The following is a 23301-nucleotide window of genomic DNA, read 5'->3' as shown; positions in this document are numbered from 1 at the left end:
AACGGAATACTAGCTAAATTATAGTTGTTTTTATCTATGACAGCATGTAGGAGACAATAAAACATTTTTGTGGAAACATTTAATTATACAGCATTGCTGTATCATTAAGCACAGAATAGATAGATAATAAGGAATAAGCAATAGATTGATTTAGACTCTAAGACTTGCCTGGTTAATAGCTAGTGCAATGCTGGCATTTTGTGTGTCTTATAAAAGTTACAACATTTGAATTGTTTCATTTGTCAGGTTCCTTTAAGTTACAATAGTTTTCTTCTTCTGTCAGTGAGAATGTAATAAAATAAAAGCATTTAAAAATTGGAATCTGTAGAAGAATCCTGGTAAAAAGTGGGGAAAGTAGAACAGAATTTCAAACTCTTGTGATCCAGATTTTCCTGAGCCACTGAGGCTATCTATATGTTGTTGTTGTTATGTGCCTTCGAGTTGGTTCCGACCCATAGCGACCCTGTACTGGGTTTCCGAGGCTGTAAATCTTTACGGGAGCAGAAAGCCTCATCTATATAAAACCCCCGAAACCATTGCCTTGAGGTAATGCTTAATCCTTAAACCAAAAACACCTTCTGAAGTCTTCTCTTACACCAAAAAACAGTTTAACTTAATTAGTTTAGAATGGTTGCCTTGAACATTGTGCTCTTTTAAAGATCTATGTGGAGTCAAGTTGACAATAGTAATTTGAAAGGTTAGATAGGAAATTTAGGGGACAGTGACTTTATGTCAGTGGGGTGGAACAATTCAGAATATGAGGATAGGAACGGTTACATAAGTTGAAAAATATAATCAGTGTTACTGAATTATACGTATAGCTATTTAATTAGTGTATTTTTGCTATGTATGTTTTCAACAACAAAATAAAAATTAAAAGTGTACTAGCTTTAAAGAGTTTTGATATAAACGTTACACTTTCTTTTTGGTATTAAGACTGTAATATATGGGAAATATCTGTGAACCCATTTGCTAACCCCCTAATTGTACTTTTGTCCAAGTTTATAAAAGATCTGGCTTCTAATAGCACATTCAGAGCTTAGTGGCATAGTGGTTAAATACTCAACTTTGAAAGCACAGTTTTAGAGTTCAAACCCGTCAGTCACCCCACAGGAGAAAAGACCTGGCAGTCTGCAGCAGTAGCAATTATAGCCTTAGAACCCCTGTGGGAGAGTTGGGCTTTGTCATACAGATTCACTATTAGTGGGAGTTGACTTAACAGCATATAACATTAGTGTATGTGTCACACTATAATAACATTTCCTAACATGTTACAGTTTTACCTTTGACATTTTATAAAGGTTTTTAATGATCAGCAATTTAACCATATTTTTAAATTGAATATATTAAAAATGTTATTTCAGATATTCAGCTTTACCATAGTGAAACATTAGAGCTTATGCTACGCCGATGGTCCAAGTTGGAAAAAGACTTTAAAACAAAGAATGGAAGATATGATATTAGTAAAATTCCTGACATATATGACTGTATAAAATATGATGTCCAGCATAATGGCTCCTTGAAATTAGAAAACACAATGGAATTATATAGACTTTCAAAGGCATTAGCAGATATTGTTATTCCTCAGGTAAGCAATTCTTATTTTTCTTAAAATGTTAATATGGTAGTATTTGGTGATTATGTGCTGTGGAGTTTTTTCCAACTTATAAAGACACCCGGTATACGGCTTCCAAGGCTGTAAATCTTTATGGGAGCAGAAAGCCTCATCTTTCTCCCACGTAACAGCTGGTAGTTTCGAACTGCTGAACTTGAAGGTAGCAGCTCGACTCATAACCACTGTGCTACTAGAACTCCTTAAAATGTTGTATAAACAGATTCTTTTTAAATGTCATTCACTACTTAAAAGATAATTCGTTGTCATGTCTCTTTAAAATCCATAACTTTTAAAAGAAAAGCAAATAATCAAAGCCCATTTTAAACTTTTTATTGGTTATATTAAATCACATTAAACTATTTGTCTTGTTAATAGTGTTTAGGGAATTTTTTTTCAATTTAAGAATTCATATTACTGAAGAACAATAATATACTAACAAACCAAATAACTGAAAACAGTATGGAAAAAATCATTTAAATTTTTATTGGATACCTGTTGTGCACCTACTAACTCTATGTATGGAAATGAGAAGGAGCAGGAAGTAAAGGTAGTTTGGGCCCGATACAAAACTTTTTACAAGTGTTGCTACTTCATGTGGCAGTATTTTGAAAATGATCTTTAGAGGTCAAGATATAACTAGTTATTGGCGCCCTAATTTTTTCCATTATGATGGTGGTGATTGCATGCCATGGAGTAGGTTCCGACTCAAAGTGACCCTATATAGAGTTTCAGAGGCTGTAAATCTTTATGAGAGCAGGAAGCTTCATCTTTCTCCCATGGAGCAGCTGATAGATTTGAACTGCCGACCTTGTGGTTAGCAGCCCAACTCATAATCCACTATGCTTCCAGCTACTAAAGGTCCTTTTTTTCTTTATTTTAGAAGAATAAAAGTAAAGATTTAAGTGGAATTCAGATAACCAAAATGCAGTTAAACAGAGAATTTGAAAATAAAAGAGAAAGTGCCAAAACATGAGATCCAGGGATATGCTAGAAGAAAAAGCTTCCTGATGCTGTATTAGAACTTTCTTTCATCTCAGTTTTGAAAAGATGATTTGGTTAATGTAAAAGGGAGATAGAAGGGGATCAGACAATCTAGCTGTGAAACCAAAAGGAAAATGGTATCTAGGAGAAAAATAAAGATGAACCTAAATAACCTTTTATTTACTTATAAATGCCCATTTTAAAAAGTGGCTAAATGTACCTGTGTACTTTCCTTATAGTCACAGAATGTCAAGGAAAGAGTACCAACTTTTAATTTAGATGGTAGGCAACCTAACTATAAACATTTGTGAAAGATAAGCTTATTCCTTCAACATGAAATAGCAACTATATATTAGTTGATCAGATTTGCAAGGATAGGTTAAGAAGTATTACTACTAGGCATGTATAGGTTTGTTACAAACAAAACATATTGAAGTATGTCTCTGAGGATGGCTGCAGATAAATTCTGTCAGTATACACTTAGCCTCTTTAGGGTGTCTTGAGAGATTTTAAAAAAAAGGTCCAGTTGCATCGGTGGTTTCTGAGAGGATCTACTAAGCTGCATCAACTCTACTAAGAGAGGTCATCTCAGGACGTTATGGTGTTTGCATTTTGTGATTCCAAGGTTGTAATCTGGATAGATTTTCTTGAAGGACACAGGACTATCACAAGGGCCTATTATGCAGAAGTTAGAAGAAAATTGAAAACTGCGTTGGTGAAAAAAAGACCAAGAAAGTTGCACTGAGGAATTTTTTTCTGTCACAATGATGCTCATTCTTTGAGGGTAGCAAAGTCTTGTTAGAACTTTGTGTTGAATATAGGATCGCTATGAGTTGGAGCTAACTTGATAACACCTAACAACAAGTTATCAAGTATAAAGATGATCTTCTAAAGCTTAAATGTTTGATGACTCAGTCAATTAATGTAGATTATCAGTTTATTTAGAATATAATTTAGATTAGCATGGATCACTGTATCTAAACAAGAAAAAGGTATATATGTTATTGTGGACTTCAAAGTATTTATATTCTTCCAAACATACCTATTTCCATTTTTACCATTAAATAAATTCTTTCTTACATCTGTTTATGTAAATTACATTAATTCCAGTCATGATAACCATGGTCTATTCACATTATTTTAGTAATTAAAATAATTTGCTTATGATAGATTTTATGTTGCAAGAGAGACAACATTTCCCTTTATAATCTTTCTCAGCCCTCAGAAACTTAAGGTCCTGGCTTAAACATGATGCTTTAAAACAGTCATAATAGATGACCGTCTGAAGACTGAATTTGGTATTAAAATTTTCTTAATTGTGATGGTACACATTTTTTGAAGTTTGTAGACAACTTCTGTAGATTATGACATTTAAAGTTTCTTTATATGTTTGCTACTATATTCAATGAATATCAGAATATGGAGAGCCTTTAAATAGCCTTATCAGTTTTAATTGCAGAGACGTTATAACTACATATGAGAACTTTGATATCTAACAATTACTACTTAGTCCTAGTTGATTGTGACAGATAAGCAAAATGTGTCACTCTGTTGAGGGATACGTATTTTACAAAAATAATATTTCTTTGTAAAACAAGATAATGTAGACTTAGCAAAAAATAACTAGAGATAAGCACATTGATGTTTTGGAGTTAAGGCCTTTTCCCTTAAATTCACGTGCATATATATTTTTCTTTATTAATGCCTACATATGACAAATGTATTCTTTACAAAACTGGAATAAAGAAGGCATAGTATCCTATAGCCTTATTTTTTTTTCTCTTTTATCCATGTTATTAAAATTATATATATCATTTTCCCTTATGACTGAATAATGTGACTATATACTAATTTATTTAGCATATGTCCAGTATCTAGAAATCTGTATTCTTTTTTTGCTATGCTTTTCAAAAATATTGTTTAAAACTCTCTTTACACTTACCTCTTTACATCTACTCTAGACTATTTCTGAAGTTCCAGAAAAATTTTACTAATTTTCATCCAGACTAGCAGTGTATGAAAATTCCTGTTCTTCATACCTTGCTAATAACAAATTAAAAAAAAAAAAAAGTCTGTGCTTTTTTAACTTAGAGACATAGTTGGCTTGTAATAATATCCACAAATTTTAAGCATATTTCAATGGGGATTTTTGCTGTTTTATTATTTTATTATTTTTTCTTTCTTTCAGTTAGTTCTAATAAACATGTAGACTCAGTGCTGTGAGTCCAATTCATAGCAACCCACTATAGAGTTTATGAGATTGTATTCTCTTTACAGGAGCAGACAGGCTCATCTTTATCCCATGGAAGAGATGATGTGTTTGAACCACTGACCTTGCAGTTAGCAACCCCAGCACCTAACAATAAAAATGTTATTAAGTGTCATCGAGTTGGTTCCAACCCATAGCAACCTCTGTAGTTTCCAAGGAGCAGCTGGTGAACTTGAACCACTGACCTCATGGTTCAAACTGACTTTGTAGTCCAGTGCATTAGCCCACAGTATCACACAATAAAAATATAACCATATAAATTCAATTCAGATATAGAATGTTTTCATACAGTGCATTAGCCCACAGTGCCACACAATAAAAATATAACCATATAAATTCAATTCAGATATAGAACGTTTTCATTGCTCCAAAAGCCCCTTAGTAACCCCTCTCATTCAGTTTCCTCACTCACTGGTCCCACTAAAAAGAAGCCCACTAAAAAAAGCAAACTACTATTATGCTTTTTTGCTTCCCCCTTTTTCAAATACTACTGTTTTAAAATATGATGGTAAGTCAAAAAGTTTCTACAAAATAATTGAAACTTTTTATTTTTAAATCTCAAAATGTGACGTTATAGTTTCTTGGCATGTCGTACACCTAGGTCTATACAATTGTGGAGGCTGTGTTTCTGTCTATCTAATTCTTCCCTGAAGAATTCTGTACTCTATACATCAAAACAGCAATTTTGACACTCTTGAGGGACTCAAATCATGTACCTTTTTAATGTTCTTTGAGTTTTGGAAACAAAAAGAAGTCTGAAAAATCACAATCAGGGTTGTAGGGTTTCCCAGGGAAATTCTCATAGGACAGCTGTTGCTATCCCCAAAGAATGAACAGGTGCATTGTTATGATTAAAACATTGTTCAGCACAACTTTTCTGGCCTTTTCTCACCAAAGCAGTTTCTAATTTTCTTTAAATTTCTTCATAATAAATCTCTGTGATTGTCCTGTGCCCTACCAGAAAATCTATCAAGATTACTATTTTGGAATCCCAAAAAGCAATCTCCGTAATCTTCTGAGCTGACCTATGCTTTGAATTGAACTGGCCAATAAATCCCCTCAAAAACCAGTTTTGTTTGAACCATTATTTTTGACAGCACCTTAAAGAGACAAGGTTTAATACTGAGAGAACATGTCTGCAGTCATTCATAGATGGCGAGACAGTAAAACACATGCTACTTGGAATAATCAGTGCATGCATGATCTAGAATCATAATACCAATATTTTTTTTACTTACCTGTTATATATAACACAAAAAGAGCTATTTTAACAATTTTTCAATGTGCAATTCAGTGACTTTAATTACATTCACAGTTTCTACAACCTTTGCCACTATTTACTTCCAAAACTTATTAGCAATCAAATAGAAACTGAACTGCTAACCACAAGGTGGGCAGTTCAAACTCACCTGCCTCTCCTTGGAAACCTTATACAGGGTCGCTATGAGTCAAAATCTCCTGAACAGCACTTAACAGCAACTACAACCCACTAAATAGCGTAGTGGTTACGAATCGGGCTGTGAACCACAAGGTCAGCAGTTCGAAACTACCAGCTGTTCTGCGGGAGAAAGATGAGGCTTTTTGCTCCCGTAAAGATTTATAGTCTCGGAAACCCTGTACAGGGTCGCTATGAGTCGGAACCGACTCCATGGCACATAACAACAACAACAACAACAACCCACTAAGTAATAATTTCTTGTTCTCCTCCTCGTAACCTCTGATAGCCTTAGTTTTTTTTCTGTCTGTATGAATTTGCCTATTCTAGATACTTTATATAAGGAAGCTCATGTAATATTTTCCCTTTTATATCTGTATTTTTCAGTTAACATAATCTTTTAATCCCAACATTTTTCCTGTCTTTATACATATATCTACAGTAACATGTATTTTACTTTTCACACCCAATTAATAGTCATCTTATAATGGTAAAATTACTGAACCAACATGCTCTGGTTGGGAAAATAAGCTTTAGCTGAAACTAAATGGCCCCAAGAAATTCCATTTCCTTGGATCTTCTGTAATCCATCTATAAACAATTAACATTTTTATTAAACTTTTTTTGATTATCATACAGCTGCTTTGCCCTCTGAATCTTTATGGAGGTGCCTGAAAACAGGAAGAAGCAACCTCTATTTTCCTAAAGTGAACTTTCCCAGTGGTGCAAGTTATCAGCTGCCTAACTGAGAGATTGACAGTTCACACCTACCCAACAGCTCCAGGGGAGAAAGATTTGGAGCTCTGTTCCCATAAAGATTACTTTCTAGTAAACCTTGTGGAGCAGTTTTTTCTGTCCTATGGGGTCACTAGGAGTTGAAATCAACCTCTGACATCTAACAACAACTAACAAAGACTAAATGAACTTTGAAAGATCATATGCCTTCTCCCCTCCCCTCCTGCATTTGTTTTCTCTCCCTTTCTTGTTTCTTCTGTTAACCATTCTCCCTCCCTTTCTCATAAACATCACAAATTTTTATTTTCTCAAGTGGTAATTTTCTAATATGCCATTTTCAATGATATTTTTATTACAATTGCTGTTTTCTTAACACTCCAGATTATATTAATTTATTATAAACCTTAGTTACCCCAGTGATTATAGGCATTATTGAATTTGATAATATTATAGTATTTTTACTTACCACTAGTTAAAACTTTAAAAATAAAGGCTTTTGAAAATTTGTTAGTCCTTTTAATCTCTGATATTTGGATACACAAAAATCTCATTGCTTTAGTTCATATTTTAAAAATATGTTTCTTAACTTTAAATATGTAAATATTGTAATATATTTGTTGACTGTTTAAATGCATGGGTATGTTCTGTGCTTTAGTGTTTGCGGTTTTAACTCATCTTTCTTTTTGGGTTGTTTTGCATCTAAAACTTCCAGTTGAAATGAACTAATATTCACAAAGATTATATTTATCCTCTCCTCAGAAATTACTTTTTCAGTTCTACCACAGAAATCCTTCCAAGTATATTTAATCGTTTTGAGAATGTGGTATATATTTTTCTCTTGTTATAATTCTCTAATTCAAGGGCACATTTGTTGAGAAATCTTTGTCATTGTACCTAACATATATTTTCTGCTCAGGAATATGGTATAACTAAAGCTGAAAAACTGGAGATTGCCAAAGGCTACTGTACTCCTCTAGTGAGAAAAATTCGTTCTGACCTTCAGAGGACACAAGATGATGACACTGTAAATAAGCTCCATCCTGTGTAAGAAACTACTGGTTATTTGCATTTATGGGCATGTGTTTTTACATACTTCAAATCTAAATTACTTTTTAATGTTCCTGTGTAGTCCTGATGTAACACTGTAGGATAAGAATTGGACTGCTAAGTAAAAGGTCAGCGATTTAAACCCACCAGCTATTCCTCGGAAACCCTATGTAGGGTCGCTATGAGTCAGAACTGACTCAACAGTACTTAACAACAACAACAAAATGAAGAAGTTAGTAGTTTCACAGTACTGGGGAATAGGAATTATCTGTTGTTGTTGTTGTTGTGAAGTGCCGTCGAGTCGGTTCCGACCCATAGCGACCCTGTACAGGGTTTCCAAGGGTGTAAATCTTTACGGGAGTAGAAAGCCTCATCTTTCTCCCGCGGAGCGGCTGGTAGTTTCGAACTGCTGACCTTAAGGTTCGCAGCCTGATTCGTAACCACTACGCTACCAGAGTGGTGCAAAAGGTTAAGTGTTTGACTACTAACTGAAAGGTTGGCAATTTAAACCCAACCAGACAAACCTTGGAAAACAGGCCTGACAATTTCTTTCTGAAAGATCATAACTTTGAAAACCCTGTGGATCAGTTCGGTTCTACACACATGGGGTCTCAATGATTCAGAATCAACTCAACAACAACAATAATACAGACATTCATATTTGTTAGCCTCTATCTAATTTTCTTTTGGGCTCCAAATTTGAGAAAAACTGAAGTTAGAGTGGGGAAAAAAGGCTTTGGGTCATCAGCTAAACTGTGTACTCCATTTAGTTGCATTAAACATCTTTGAGCTTTTTTGTTATAACTTCTGACATTGCTAATAAAACTAAAAACCCACTGCTATCGAGTTGATTCTGATTCATATCAACCCTAAAGACAGAGTAGAACTGCTTCTTAGGGTTTCTGAGACTGTAATCTTTTAAGGGAGCAGATGGTCTCATCTTTCTCCCTCAAAGTGATTGGTGGGTTTGAACTAATGACCTTAGAGAACCTTAAATGACTGATTTATGGTGAACTTGATTAATTTTAACTCTGTGTTTCTGTCACTAATCTCAAGGCCTAGCTAGTTTCAATGAATAGAATTAGCTTTATTTTAGAGGAATAATCCCTCAATTGTAATTGGTATTGGTAGAGTGGTAGATCTACTTATGGTCTTTTAATTCCAGTAGTAATAAATTTCATGTTACATAATAATTTCAATGTACTACTATACAGTTATACTTTTGCACTTATGCTTCTGACTTTAGGTATTCCAGAGGTGTTCTGTCCCCTGAACGTCATGTTCGTACTAGGTTGTATTTCACCAGTGAAAGTCATGTACATTCTTTGCTATCTATACTTCGCTATGGCTCCTTATGCGATGTAAGTAGAATAAGTTATTCTAAAGTAACTAATAAATATGTTGCATTGAATTTGTAATCACATTACTAGCCCTGCTATTGTTACTATGAAATTTAATAATCTATTATTTTATAACTCAACACCATTTTTTCCATGTTTCTACTGAATCCCAAGTGCTGTGCTAGATGTTTAGAGATAAAAACATAATCTCTTCCTTTCAGAGAAGATCCATTCAAACAAGTAGTAATATAAAGCATTTTAGGTGCTGCTATAAGTGTGGACTGTAGGTTAATGCTCTAGACTGCAAAGTTGGTTTGAACTGCAAGGTTTGAACCAGCTGCTCTTCGGAAACTCTACAGGGTTGCTATGGGTTGGAACTGACTCAATGGCACTTAATAATAACAACATAGGTAGCAGTGGAATAAAAAGAATCTGATGAATTTGAGTTCAATGATATAACTGACAGGACTTGGTGTATGGTTGAGCATCATGCTATAAAAGAAATCATGCCAAAACTTAATGGCTTAAAACAACTGCAGACATTTTAATCTCTCATAATTCAAAGAGTTGACTGCTTAGACAGTTTTTGCTCAGGGTTCTCATGAACCTATAGTCAGACAGTGACAGAAGCTAATCATCTCAGAGGTTTTCTTTCATGTCTGGTGCTTGATATTGGCTGTCAAATGGGACTTAAGCTGGTCAGCATACCTACATATGGCCTCTTCATGAGACCTGCTTTCTCACAAGCAGCTGGCAGCTGTGTTCTAAGAATGAACTTAAGAAAAATCAGCAGTTGCATAACATTTTTATAACCTGGCTTCTGTAGTCTCATAGAATCCTTTATTCTGAGCTCTGTTGGTTGAGACAGTTAAAAAGATCCATCTAGGTTTACAGAAGGGGGAAAATAAGCCCATAAACACTAGATCTATGGAGTGTCAACATGTGGGCCTGGACATATTGTGGCAGGTTTGGGTTAATGTGCTGGACTGCAAAGTTAGTTTGAATCACAAGGTCGATGGTTCAAGTTCACCAGCACCTCCTCAGAAACCCTATACAGGGTTGCTATGGGTCAGAACTGACTCAAAGGCATTTAACAACAACAATAGAACTACAGTCTACCATTTTAAGCTGCTTTTGCTTTTTCTAGCTCATCCTTCCTTTTCCATAAGTATATTTCATGATTGCACCTGAGTAGTATTCTCATCCTCCTTCCTCCCCAAAGAAGATTGGGAATCCAAAATATTTATTTTGTTTAAGATGAAGGAATATTTTTTTAAACACCTTATGGCTCTTTTGTGTATAAATTTATAACCTAGTTCATTGAACAAAGTCACACTTCTTTAAGAAAAAGCCATTTCTGTCTTGATCACTTGTAAGATATGTTAATGAGGTTCTTAGAAGAAAATTTTGTCTCTGAAAGGTTTGTGAGGCACCTTCTTAAAGCTTTCTGAGATCATAAAGTCTAGCTTGTATGATATTAAAATAACCATACTGTTCTCTTTCAGTTACTGTGGTATGGAGTATTTTTCTGTCCTGTTACTTTCAACCTATTTGTGTTTTGGAGCCTAAGATGTATTTCTTGTAGACAGCATATAGTTGGCTCATGATTTTTGTTTCATTTTTTAATTCATTCTGTCACTCTACCTTTTGGTTTGAGCATATGTCTTTTGGTTAAAGTACAGTCTCGCATACTTTGGACCTGTTAACCACAGGGACTAGTTCTGGAAAAGAACATCATGCATGGTAAAGTAAAGGATCCTTGAAAAATAGGAAGATCCTCAATGAGATGGATTAACATCGTCACTGCAACAATGGACTCAGGCATAACATTGATTATGGGTATAGCACTGGACCAGGAGTGTTTCTTTCTATTATGCATCGGATCACTGTGAGTCGGAACTGACTCAATGGCATCTAGTAACAACAATAATTCTGTATGGCCCCCAGTATTTCTGAGGAGAAATTGACAATCTTATTAGGGATTTTTTTTTTATCTGATGATTTACTTCTCTTTTGCTACTTTCAGCGTTCTCTTTTGTCTTCAATTTTTTTAGATATATTGGTAATTTGCGTAAGTGTGAACCTTTTTGGGTTCATGCTACTTAACGGTACTTGGACTTGTAGATTTATGTCTTTGGAATGTATTGTTATTTTTTAGCATTTTCTCTCAATCCCTTTCTTTCTTTATTCTTTTGGAATACCTGTGATACATATGCGGTTCACTTGATGATGTCTCACATTTCCATTTGGCTATGTTCAGCAGTCTTGGTCCTTTCTTGGTGTTCTTCATTTCAATAATTTTGATTGCTGTATCCTTTAGTTGACTGAATCAATCTTCTGCAAGCTCACACATGCCACTAAGATTCTTTAATAAGTTTTTTAAATTTTAGTCATTGTATCTTTCAGCTCCAGTATTTCTGTTTGATTTCTTTTAGTAGTGACTATCTCTTTATATTCTTGTTTTTTTATGCATCATTTTCCTGACTCTTGTAAGTTCTTTGTCCATGTTTTCCTTTAGTCACATGAGCATGTTTAATATTGCTGTTTTAAATTATTCTAATCTGTCCATTTTTAGGGATTCTGTAGATAGTGTCTTTCTCTTTGCCATGTTCTTTTGAATGGGTCATTATTTGCAGTTTCTTTGTGTTCCTTGTGATTTTTATCTAATCTTGAACATTAGTATATTACAGTGTGTTAGCTTTCTCAATTACCCTGAATATACAGTACTTTTGAAAGCACTCATTTCCTCAAAAAACCTTTAAGACAGGCACAGACTTCAGCCTTATCTCACTGTTCACTCCTCTACCACGTGAGAACCTTAATTCAGGCCAGACTAGGTTTCAGTTCTTCCACCTGATCCCATACTAATTAGAGCATACATGTGGATCATTATGCCAGCAGAATCTCTTCTATTTACTTTGGAGGTAGAGATCTGTTTAATTTACTTTGGAAATAGAGCTGTTGTTCTGGTGTGGTGCTGTGGGTTAATGCGCTGGACTACAAAGTCAGTTTGAACTGCAAAGTCAGCAGTTCTAGCTCACCATTCCCTCCTCAGAAACCCTATACAGTGTCACTATAGGTCAGAACTGACTCAGTGGCACTTAACAACAACAGCATTTACTTTTTAGAGCTTGTGAGATCAGGTATACCTGTCACTGGGCCTCCACAGAGATTAGCAGGAGAAGGGAGGGATGGGACAGAAGAAAATGAAATTTTCCTACTGATTAACATTTACCTTCATTAAAATTTGCCTCAATTTATAACTTATTGCTCTATCCTATGCCTACTTTTTCAGAGTTTTTAAAAAGGGTTGTATATAGATTTCTAAGGAGCTCTGGTAGCGTAGCATAGTTACAAGTTGGGCTGTTGACCTCAAGGTCAGTAGTTCAAAACTACCAACTGCTCCGCAGGGGAAAGATAAGGCTCCCTGCTCCTGTAAAGATTTATAGCCTCTGAAACCCTACGTAGAGTTGCTATGAGTTGGAACTGACTCCACGGTACACCACCACCACCACTACCATGTAGCTTTCTAGTTGCTTTTCTTGATGCTTGTGTAGGAAGTTCAGAATCTTAGACCTGATCATGCCATCTTTTCAGAAGTCCTGAGGTCTTAAGAATTTTATAGTCATGCCCTTATTGCAAGGTTGAAGCCATGTTTTCCTGACAGAACCTGTATGTGTTCTCTGTGTGGAAGTCACTCTGAAGAGGCTGAGAATGAGAAACATTTATTTTTGAACCTAGCCAGTCCTGGCTCCTTTATAATTAACTTTTTGGCCTTTAGCTTATGTATTCTTTCATATTTTATTACAGGTAGTGGGAAGAAGCTTGGTGGCACTTTCAGTATTTTTAGGTATGCGTCCGATTTTCTCCTTCTCTATAGGCTACAGTGTTTCTATACTTTCTGCCACCTAGTAAGGTTTCTTTTTCTTCCCAATGACATTTTACTTACTTTATGAACAACCTCCTCAGGGCCCTTAAGACTTTCATCAACACTTTCTTCCAGACCATTCCAGTGCTATTGATGAAAAGAAAGGAAAAATAATCGAGAAATATTTCCGTATTTTGAACTTTGGTAAATGATCATAGTATTAACTGAAATAAGTAACACTTGGGGAAGAAAGGTATAAGAAGGTAAGCAATGAGTTCACTTTCAGACCAGCTGAGAAGTCTGTACGCTAGTAAACTATAGATTACAAATAGTTTCATTTATGGGAATAGAGATGTGGGTTAGAGATATGGCAGTGGAAGCTCAGTATAGAAAAGATAGCTGAGGTATTAACTAGCAGTTGAATGAGAGTCGTAGAGAATTTTTGCTTAAAAGATGATGAAGTTGGCATTTTATGATTGGCAGTTTATTTCAAAAGAGACTGAAAATTTTTATTTCTTTCTTCAAACCATAGAGTCCCTAAAATGTGTTGTTGCTTCTACAACTATCTCTTCAGCTATTTCTAAATTTCTAAATTTTCTCTGTGTATACTGATATATACATCTATGAACAAAGTGATCTTTAAAAGAAAATGATCTCAGTAAAATCTGTAATGATTATTTGATAATGTGGAATCTATAATGAATCTATAATGAAGATTAGATAAAGTGTTGAAGAGCAAAGATGTCAGCTTGAGGACTAAGGTACTCCTGACTCAAGCCTTGGTATTTTAAATACTTTATTTAGTTTTAAATTAAATAAATAATTTCATATGCATGCAAAAGCTGGGCAGTGAATAAGGAAGACCATAGAAGCATTGATACTTTTGAGTTATGGTGTTGGAGGAAAATATTTAAAGTGCCATGGGTTGCCAAAAGAACCAACAGATCTGTGTTAGAAGAAGTGCAGCCAGAATGCTCCTTGTAGGCCAGGATGGCCAAACTTCGTCTCTCATATTTGGACATATTGTCAGGTGTGACCAATTGCTGGAGAAGGATATCATGTTTGGTAAGATGGAAGGTCAGTGAAAAAGAGGAAGACCCCCAGCAAGATGGACTGGCAAAGTGACGGCATCATTAACCTCAAGCATGGCAACAATTGTGAGATTGGCCCAGGACCAGGCAGTGTTTCGTTCTGTTGTGTATAGGGTCGCTATGAGTTGGTACCGACTTGATGGCATCTAACAACAACAACAGTCTTACTAGTGAGCATTGATGAACAATTATTAACAATGATAAAAGTTACTGTAAGGCTATTTCATTGTTCTCCTCTCATTGAATTCTTCAATCTGTATGCTTTTCCTCTGGAATTGGTTTCTTCTTTGTCTCAGTAAAGAATAACAAAATGTTGTGGCACTGTAGGATAATGGACTGGACTATAGGGTTGGTTCGAACCGCAAGGTTGGCTGTTCAAACCCACCAGCTGCTCCCTGGAAGCCCTAGGCAGGGTTGTTATGAGTCAGAATTGACTCAGTGACATGTAATAACAACAACATATACATATGGGACTTTATGGAACTTTAATAATAGATACCATGGATAAAAAAGAAATGACCCTTAACTAGTAAGGCAAAGGTTAGATACCAATAGTGATGGTTTTTTTTTTTTTTTTTTTTTGAGGAAGGATGCATTCTTTTTTGACCACTTTAGGAAACAGAAAAACCATGACTCACATAGGAACCAATAGAAGGTCTTTGGCTAAAACATAGTAGTGATTGATGGAGAAAGTGTTCATAGACAGCATGGGAGAGCTAGGACCTTGTAGTCTTAAGGATTTTGAGGAACCATTGAAGATGCTTAGAAAGGGAAGGAGTGACTATGAATGCTGCTGGAGAATAAATGAATGTGCATGCTATGAGGATGAGTTATGAAGCCATTACAGTTCTCAGAAGGAGAGGTGATCTAGTTTGGAATGGAATGGTGTCAATAGAGCTTGAGTTTATTGGTCATTTATTGAAATTAGGCTGCATTTCTAAAAATGCTTCATTCATTTGAAACTCTGTTATTCCAGGATTTAAAAAAAAAAAAATTAAGTATTTATTGAAGTGAAAATTAAAATCTGCAGCAGAATCTTTTTTCTAATTAAAAAATTAATTTCTTTAAATTCAGTATTGAACTGGTATTTTCCTTGTAAGAATTTGTAGGAATAAATGCCACAACGTTACCCACTCCTTAGAGCAAATCTAGCAAAATCTGTAATTGCAACACTGAATTATTTATTAGATGGCGATCTTATTTATACTCTAGATCACGAGGCAGTTGTTTGAACAGAACATGGGAACACTGAATCGTTTAAAATTAAGAAAGATATATGACAAGGTTGTATTCTTTCACCATACTTATTCAACCTGTGTGCTGAGCAAATAATCCGAGACACTGGGTTATATGAAGAAAAACATGGCATCAGAATTGGAGGAAGACTCATTAGCAACCTGCGATATGCAGGTGATACAACCTTGCTTGCTTCTGAAAGTGAAGAGGACTTAAAACATTTACTGATGAAGATCAAAGAGCATGGATTACATCTCAATGTAAAGAACACAAAAATCCTCACCACTGGACCAATAAACAACATTCTTATCAACGGAGAAATGATTGAAGTTGTCAAGGACTTCAACACTCATGGAAGCAGCAGTCAAGAAATCAAACGACATATTGCATTAGGCAAATCTGTTGCACAAGACCTTTTTGGAGTGTTGAAGAGCAAAGATGTCAGCTTGAGGACTAAGGTGCACCTGACCCAAGCCATGGTATTTTCAATCACCTCATATGCATGCGAAAGCTAGACAGTGAATAAGGAAGACCAGAGAAGAATTGATGCTTTTGAGTTATGATGTTGGAGGAGAATATTGACAGTGCAATGGGCTGCCAAAAAGAACCAATAGATCCATTTTGGAAGAAGTGCAACTAGAGTGCTCCTGGGAGGCCAGGATGGCCAAACTTCGTCTCTCATACTTCGGACATGTTGTCAGGAGGGACCAGTCGCTGGAGAAGGATATCATGTTTGGTAAGGTGGAGGGTCAGAGAAAAAGAGGAAGACCCCCAACCAGATGGACTGGCCAAGTGGCAGCATCGATGGACTCAAGTGTGGCAACAGTAGTATTGTTTGCCCAGGATCAGGCACTGTTTCGTTCTGCTGTTTATAAGGTCGCTATGAGTTGGTACCAACTCAGTGGCACCTAACAACAACAGCATCTCATAACATTTATCATGAAGTCCTGGCGTGACACTGCAGGATGAGCACTGGACTGCTTAACTGAAAGGTCGGCAATTTCAAACTCACCATTGGCTCCTCAGAAACCCTATACAGAGTCGCTGATTAAGAACTGACTCCACGGCACTTAACAACCACAACATCATAAAATCTAAAATAGTTGGGTGCCTAATGGAAATTTTTATTTCATAAACTCGGTTATTTACAGTAATTCACATCAGTAAAACTTAGTAATTGTATGCTAACTTTTGTTTTCCTTTCTTAATTTGGGGTATAAAATAATCATTGCACACATGAACTTATACACACATGTACACACAGATGTTACACACATGTTCATTGTACACACACATGCACATTATATAGATGCAGTCTTTTCTCTGGAATAATGCTTAGTTGGGAGTAGTTGCTCTGATGTCTTGGTCAGAGGTGTGAATAGCCTTGTGTTGAAAGGAAGCTAAGAACACATGTAATTATACATGATGTTGATTACATCATTCTTCCAAAACCTTGAAAAAGGGAATGCTTCAGGAAGATATGTCTACAATTAAAATGAAACCCTATACTGAAGTTTTATAAAAACAAGTAATCAGCATGTCTTATAAGTTTGGACTTGTGCATATCAAATTTTATTTTAAACACAAAACTACGTTAAAGTTTAAAGTATATACAAAAATTACTGAGTACTTTCATATATTTATAATGTGTATGACATGCATAAAATAAAATAAAACTCTGTGGAGTATGTAAAGTGTTAATAGGCCCTGTGGACTATTTGTACCTTGCATAGTTGTATCTTTCTAAATAGAATTTTCTACTTTGATTGCTTGCAGTGTATGTTCTGTAAGATTCCTTTCAGCTCTGATGCTCTATGATTATGTATTTATAGACCAATGATTCTCCAAATAAAGGTGAAGACATGGAGGAGGAACTAGTGAGATCAGGAGAGTCTACCTATTTCTCCTGCTAATATTTAATAACACAACAGTGTAATAAGGTGTATTTATTGATAAGCTTATATTGGATGCATAGATCATATATTGGTAGGAAAAATAACATTGCTCTTTTAGGATAGTATTTTGAGTTTATGAAGCATGGTACTATAAAAGTACTAGGTACTTTGGGACTTAGAAGACTAAAACCTGCCCCTTCGCCTCACAATTCAGTAGTATGGTATAGTTCAAGAGATTATTATGATACATCTTAAAGCTGTTTTAAAGTTACCACTAAATTTTCTGGTACTATTGGTAGGAAAATTTTTTAATGATTTACTTAAATAAGTATTCACCTTATTTGTATGGTATCACTTAAACAATTATATAAGCTACCATAATGAAAACAGAGTGATGACTTTCAAGTAAAACATGATGGGAAAATACTTACTATACTTTTTGTTCAGGAATCTAAGGATGAACAATGGAAACGAGCTATGGATTATTTAAATGTTGTCAATGAACTCAACTACATGACTCAGATTGTTATCATGCTTTATGAGGATCCTAACAAGGTAATAGCCCTTGATTGACATATGTTGCCAGAGGGAAATATGAGGGTGCTTCAAAAAGTCTCTGAAATATGGAATTAAAATATAATGGAATACTTCCATGAATTTTGTTTTTGACGCTCCCTCATAAGTAGCTTAAGGTTCCTTATTTTAAAAATAATTCTGTCATATCTTTTAGGATCTTTCGTCAGAGGAACGCTTTCATGTTGAGTTACACTTTAGTCCAGGAGCCAAAGGGTGTGAAGAAGATAAAAATTTACCATCTGGCTATGGATATAGACCAGCTTCCAGAGAGGTAATTAAGTTATACCTCTAAGTACTTGATTGTTACAATTTTATATTTTCATGAGTTTTTCGTAAAAGTTTGCTGTTATGTACTGAAATTCTTACCTCATCTATTATAAAAAAGCAACATTGTTTACATTTTTAAAGAATGATTTGGATATGTAACCTTTCTATGCATATTAGAATGCTATTGATATTTTATTTATTGTGTTTTGAATTTTAAGACCAAGGTTACGAGTAGCTATAGTTTTTGTTTTTTATTGTTTCTTTATCACTTGAGAGCTATAATATGATAAACATTGTATTAAGCACTTGGTATGAATTACTGCATTTTAATCCTTACATTAACCTTATAAAGTTAGAGTTGTACTAATTTCAAAAACATTTTTTAGCATATTATACATATTGAGAGTTTGGTGTGGTGCTGTGGGACCTCAAGGTCATTTTGAGTCACAAGGTCAGCGGTTCAAACTCACCAGCCACTCCTTGTGAGTTAGAACCAACTAGGCACTTAACAACAACAGCAACAACTATATATAATTATAAATACCTAAATCATAAGTAGGTTGTTGTTAAATGTTGTTGAGTTGGTTTGCACTCAGAAAGCCTAATTTTTCTCATAAATAGGTAGCTTACTGAAATGCCACCAAATGAACATAAACGTGATACTACCAGCCAAATCATGTATCTAAAATTATAATCATCCTAAAACCCCCAGTTGTATCCTGTCTCAATGATCACTTCCCCATAGAGTTCTGGATTGGCACTGTATGATAAATACTGGACTACTAACCACAAGGTCAGCAGTTCAAACCCACCAGTCACTGCTCAAAAACCCTATACAGGGTTGCTATGAGTCAGAACACACCCGAAGGTAGTTAACAACAATATGGTTTCCTTAATCTCCCTACTATTCATGATTTTTAATAAGTATTTTTGTTTATTTTTAACTTTATAAATAAATTATATAAAATATCTTTTTGGTGGGGAGTGATAAATAAGTTTGCTTCTTTCAGTTATTATGGTTATAAGATCCATCCCCACCACTTGTCTATAAATTTGTCATACTGTGGTGGCTTGCAGGTTGCTATAATGCTGGAAGCTATGGCACTGGTATTTTAAATACCAGAGGTTCTTCCATGGTGGACAGGGATTGAAATGTGAAAGTTGGAAACAAAGAAGAAGAATCAGCAGTTGTAAAGTATGGCCTTGGTGATGGAAACATCAGAGAATACATGATAGAATTTTGTAAGATCAACAACTTAATCATTTCAAATACCTTTTTCAGCAATATAGATGATGACAATACACATTGGCCTTGTCATAGGGAATATATGGGAATCAAATTAACTACATTTGTGGAAAGAGACTATGAGATATTCAATATCATCAACCAAAAAAAAAATATATATATACCAGGGACCTGACTGTGGAGCAGGCCATCAGTAGTTCTGCAAATTCAAGTTGAAGCTGAAGAAAATTGAAACTAGTCCACAATAGCCAAAGTACGACGTTGAGTATTGTGGAGTCGATTCTGACTCATAGTGACCCAGCACAAAGTTTCCAAGGCTGTAAATCTTTACAGGAGCAGAAAGCCTCATCTTTCTGCCACAAAACGGCTGGTAGTTTCGAACTGCCAACCTTGAGGTTAGCAGCGCGATTCGTAACCACTACCCTACCAGAGTATATCCCACATAAATTTAGAGACCATTTCAAGAGTAGATTTGATTCATTTATCACTAATGACCGATTACATCAAGAACATCATACATAAAGAAAAAGGTCATTGAAAAGACAGGAAAGAAAGAAGAATGTCAGAAGAGACTCTGAAACTTGCTCTTGAAAAGTAGAGCCGTTAAAGCAAATGCAAGAAATGATGAAGTAAAAGACCCGAGTAGAAGATTTCAAAGGGTAGCTCAAGAAGACTAAATTATTTAAATGAAATGTGGAAAGACCTGGAGAAAACTAAAAGGAAGAACACACTTAGCATTTCTCAAGCTGAAAGAACTGAAGAAAAAAATTCAAGCTTCAACTTGCAGTACTGAAGGAGTCTGTGGTAAAATACCGAAGAATATAGGAAGAATCAGAATTAGATTGAAGTGATAAACAGTCTCTGTACCAAAAAAGATTGGTTGAAGTAGAACCATTTCTGGAGGTAGCATATGATTAAGAACTGATCATTTTGAAGAGGAAGTGCAGGTTGCACTGAAGCCATCAGGGAAAACAAGGCTCCAGGAATTGATGGAATGCAAATTGAAATATTTCAATTAACTGATGTAGTGTTGGAGGCTCTCACCAGTTTATGCAAAGATATTTGGAAGACAATTACTGGCCAAATGACTGCAAGAAGTCCATATTTGTACCCGTTCCAAAATAAAACCAAACTGATCCAACATGATGCAGAAATTATCAAACAATTCCATTAATGTTACATGCAAGTAAAATTTTGCTGAAGATAATTTAAAAACAGTTACAGAATACATTCACAGAGAGCTGCCAGAAATAAATACTGAATTCAGAAGAAGATGTGGAACTAGGGGACTATCATTGCTAATATCAAATTGATCTTGACTGAAAGCAGAAAATACTAAAAAGTTTACTTGTGCTTTATTGACTATGTAAGGACATTTGACTATATGGATCATAACAAATTGTTAGTGACATAGTGAAGAATGGGTATTCCAGAAAACTTAATTGTTCTCATAACGAACCTGTACATAGAACAAGAAGCAGTTGTTAGAATAAAGGGATACAGAATGGTTTACCATCAGGAAAGGTGTGTGTCGGGGTTGTATTCTTTCACCATACTTACTCAGTCTGTATGCTGAGCAAATAATCTGTGACATTGGATTACATGAAGAAGAGTGTGGCATCAGAATTGGAGGAAGACTCATTATAAGACTTGCAGTATGCAGAGGACACAACCTTGTTTGCTGGAAAAAAAGAGGACGTGAAATGCTTATTGATGAAAGTCAAAGACCACAACTTTCAGTATGTATTGCATCTCAATGTAAACAAAGTAAAAATCCTCACATGTGAACCAGTAAATAACATCATGACAAATGGAGAAAAGATTGAAGTTGTCAAAGACTTCATTTTGCTTGGATCCACAATCAACACTCATGGAAACAGCGGTCAAGAAATCAAAGGACATGTTGCATTAGGCAGACTTGCTATATAGGACCTCTTTAAAGTGTTTAAGAGCACAGATCTTATTTTAAGGACTAAGGTGCACCTGACCTAAACCATGGTAATTTTACTCACCTCATATGCTTGTGAAAGTTCAACAATGAATAAGGAAGACCAGAGAAGAATTGATGCATTTGAATTATGGTGTTTGCAAAGAATATTGAAAGTACCATGGACTGCCATAAAAACAAACAAATCTATTATGGAAATAATATAGCAGAATTCTCCTTAGAAGTGAGGATGGCAAGATTTCATTTCTTTGGACATGTTGTCAGGAGATGAAGTCCCTGGAGAATGACATCAAGCTTGGGAAAGTAGAGGGTGAGCGAAAACAAGGAAGAGACCCAATGATATGGATTGACACAGTGGCAGCAACAATTGTGAGGATGACACTGGACTGGGTAGTGTTTCATTCTGCTATGCATAGAGTTGCTTTGAGTTGGAACTGACTTGGTGGCAACTAAAAATAACAGGAACAACAACAACTTCTATCTTGGTCAAGCTGTACAAATTTCACCCAAATTCACTGTTACCTTTTCTGTCACCAAAAATAGCAGGAGTCCTATCAATGGCTTGACAGGATAAGCACTAAACTGCCAGCTTCCAGGTCAGTGGTTCAAACCCACCAGCCACTCCTTGGAAACCCTATACAGGGTCACTATTAGTTTAAACTAACTTGACAGCACTTAACAACAACTGTCTAAAGCAGAGGTGGGGAAACTTTTTTCTGCCAAAATTTATAACATCATTCACAGGCCGTATGAAATTATCAAATTAAAAATTAGCCTGCTATATTTGGTCAAACATTTAATTAACTCACCCATAGTGTGATGCCTGGAACTGTGGTTGCCTTGGCAGGGCCACACCAAATGATTTTGCAGGCCTTGTATGGCCCATGGGCCAGACGTTCCCCACTCGTGATCTAGAGAGTTATTTACCCCTCATCCCACCCAACCCTCCCTGGTAACTGCCAATGAACATTGGTTTATGTATTTACTAGTACATGTGCTTTTGTAATTTTTATAAAAGTGGGATCATACAATATTTGTTCTTTGCTGATTGACTTATTTCACATTGTATAATGTCCTCTAAACTCATCTTTATTCTTTAATGCTGCATACTGTTCCATTTTGTGTATGTACCATAGTTTATCCATCCATTGATGGTCACTTAGATTGTTTCCAACATTCAGTGTTGACCAGTATTTATTGTTTTGGGGTTTGTTTGTTGTTTAGTTTATTTAGAGATTAGACTTTATCAAATATATTGTTCCCAAAAATTGTTTCCCAATCTGTAGGTTGTATTTTTTTTTAATGTTTTATTGTGAATTATATGATAGTTTACATGTGAGAACATTAGTTTTATAGTCATTCTATCTTATATCGTTTCGTTGCCATGGTTACAATCCCCTTCATGCATCATCAACCAGCCAAAGAGTATACACTGCAAGCCTGCCCCCTACACTACCTCCCAGTCTCTGCACATCTCCGCCAGCATTTATTGTCCTCTACGTTTTTTATCTTTGCTGTTATTGTTGGTGTGAGATGATATCTCATTGTTGTTTTGATTTGCATGTCTCTAAGGGTTAGTGATCGTGAACATTTCTTCATGTGTTTGTTGGCTTCCCGTATCTCTTCCTTAGTGAAGTGTCTGTTCATGTCCTGTGCCCACTTTTTAATTGGGTTATTTGTCTTTTTCTTGTAGAGGTGTTGTAGTTTCCTGTATATTTTAGAAATGAGTCCCTTGTCTGATGTGTCATTGCA

The 23301-nt window shown here is 35.4% G+C and overlaps 1 protein-coding gene across 2 annotated transcripts in view; it reads left to right on the top strand.

Moving 5' to 3' along the window:
- Window positions 1-23301, top strand: part of PPIP5K2 (diphosphoinositol pentakisphosphate kinase 2) — a 90820-nt gene that overhangs the window by 43735 nt on the left and 23784 nt on the right. For both annotated transcript variants that reach the window (XM_006872312.1, XM_006872311.1), the window contains exons 18-22: window positions 1365-1588; window positions 7952-8079; window positions 9329-9443; window positions 17960-18067; window positions 18243-18359. In XM_006872312.1, coding sequence (XP_006872374.1) covers window positions 1365-1588; window positions 7952-8079; window positions 9329-9443; window positions 17960-18067; window positions 18243-18359 — 692 coding nt within the window. The remainder of the gene's footprint in view (window positions 1-1364; window positions 1589-7951; window positions 8080-9328; window positions 9444-17959; window positions 18068-18242; window positions 18360-23301) is intronic.

Source organism: Chrysochloris asiatica, unplaced genomic scaffold (assembly GCF_000296735.1).
Source record: "Chrysochloris asiatica unplaced genomic scaffold, ChrAsi1.0 scaffold00193, whole genome shotgun sequence".
Lineage (NCBI taxonomy): Eukaryota > Metazoa > Chordata > Mammalia > Afrosoricida > Chrysochloridae > Chrysochloris > Chrysochloris asiatica.
The sequence above is the reverse complement of the archived record's forward strand: the minus strand, read 5'-3'. Positions and strand labels throughout refer to the sequence as shown.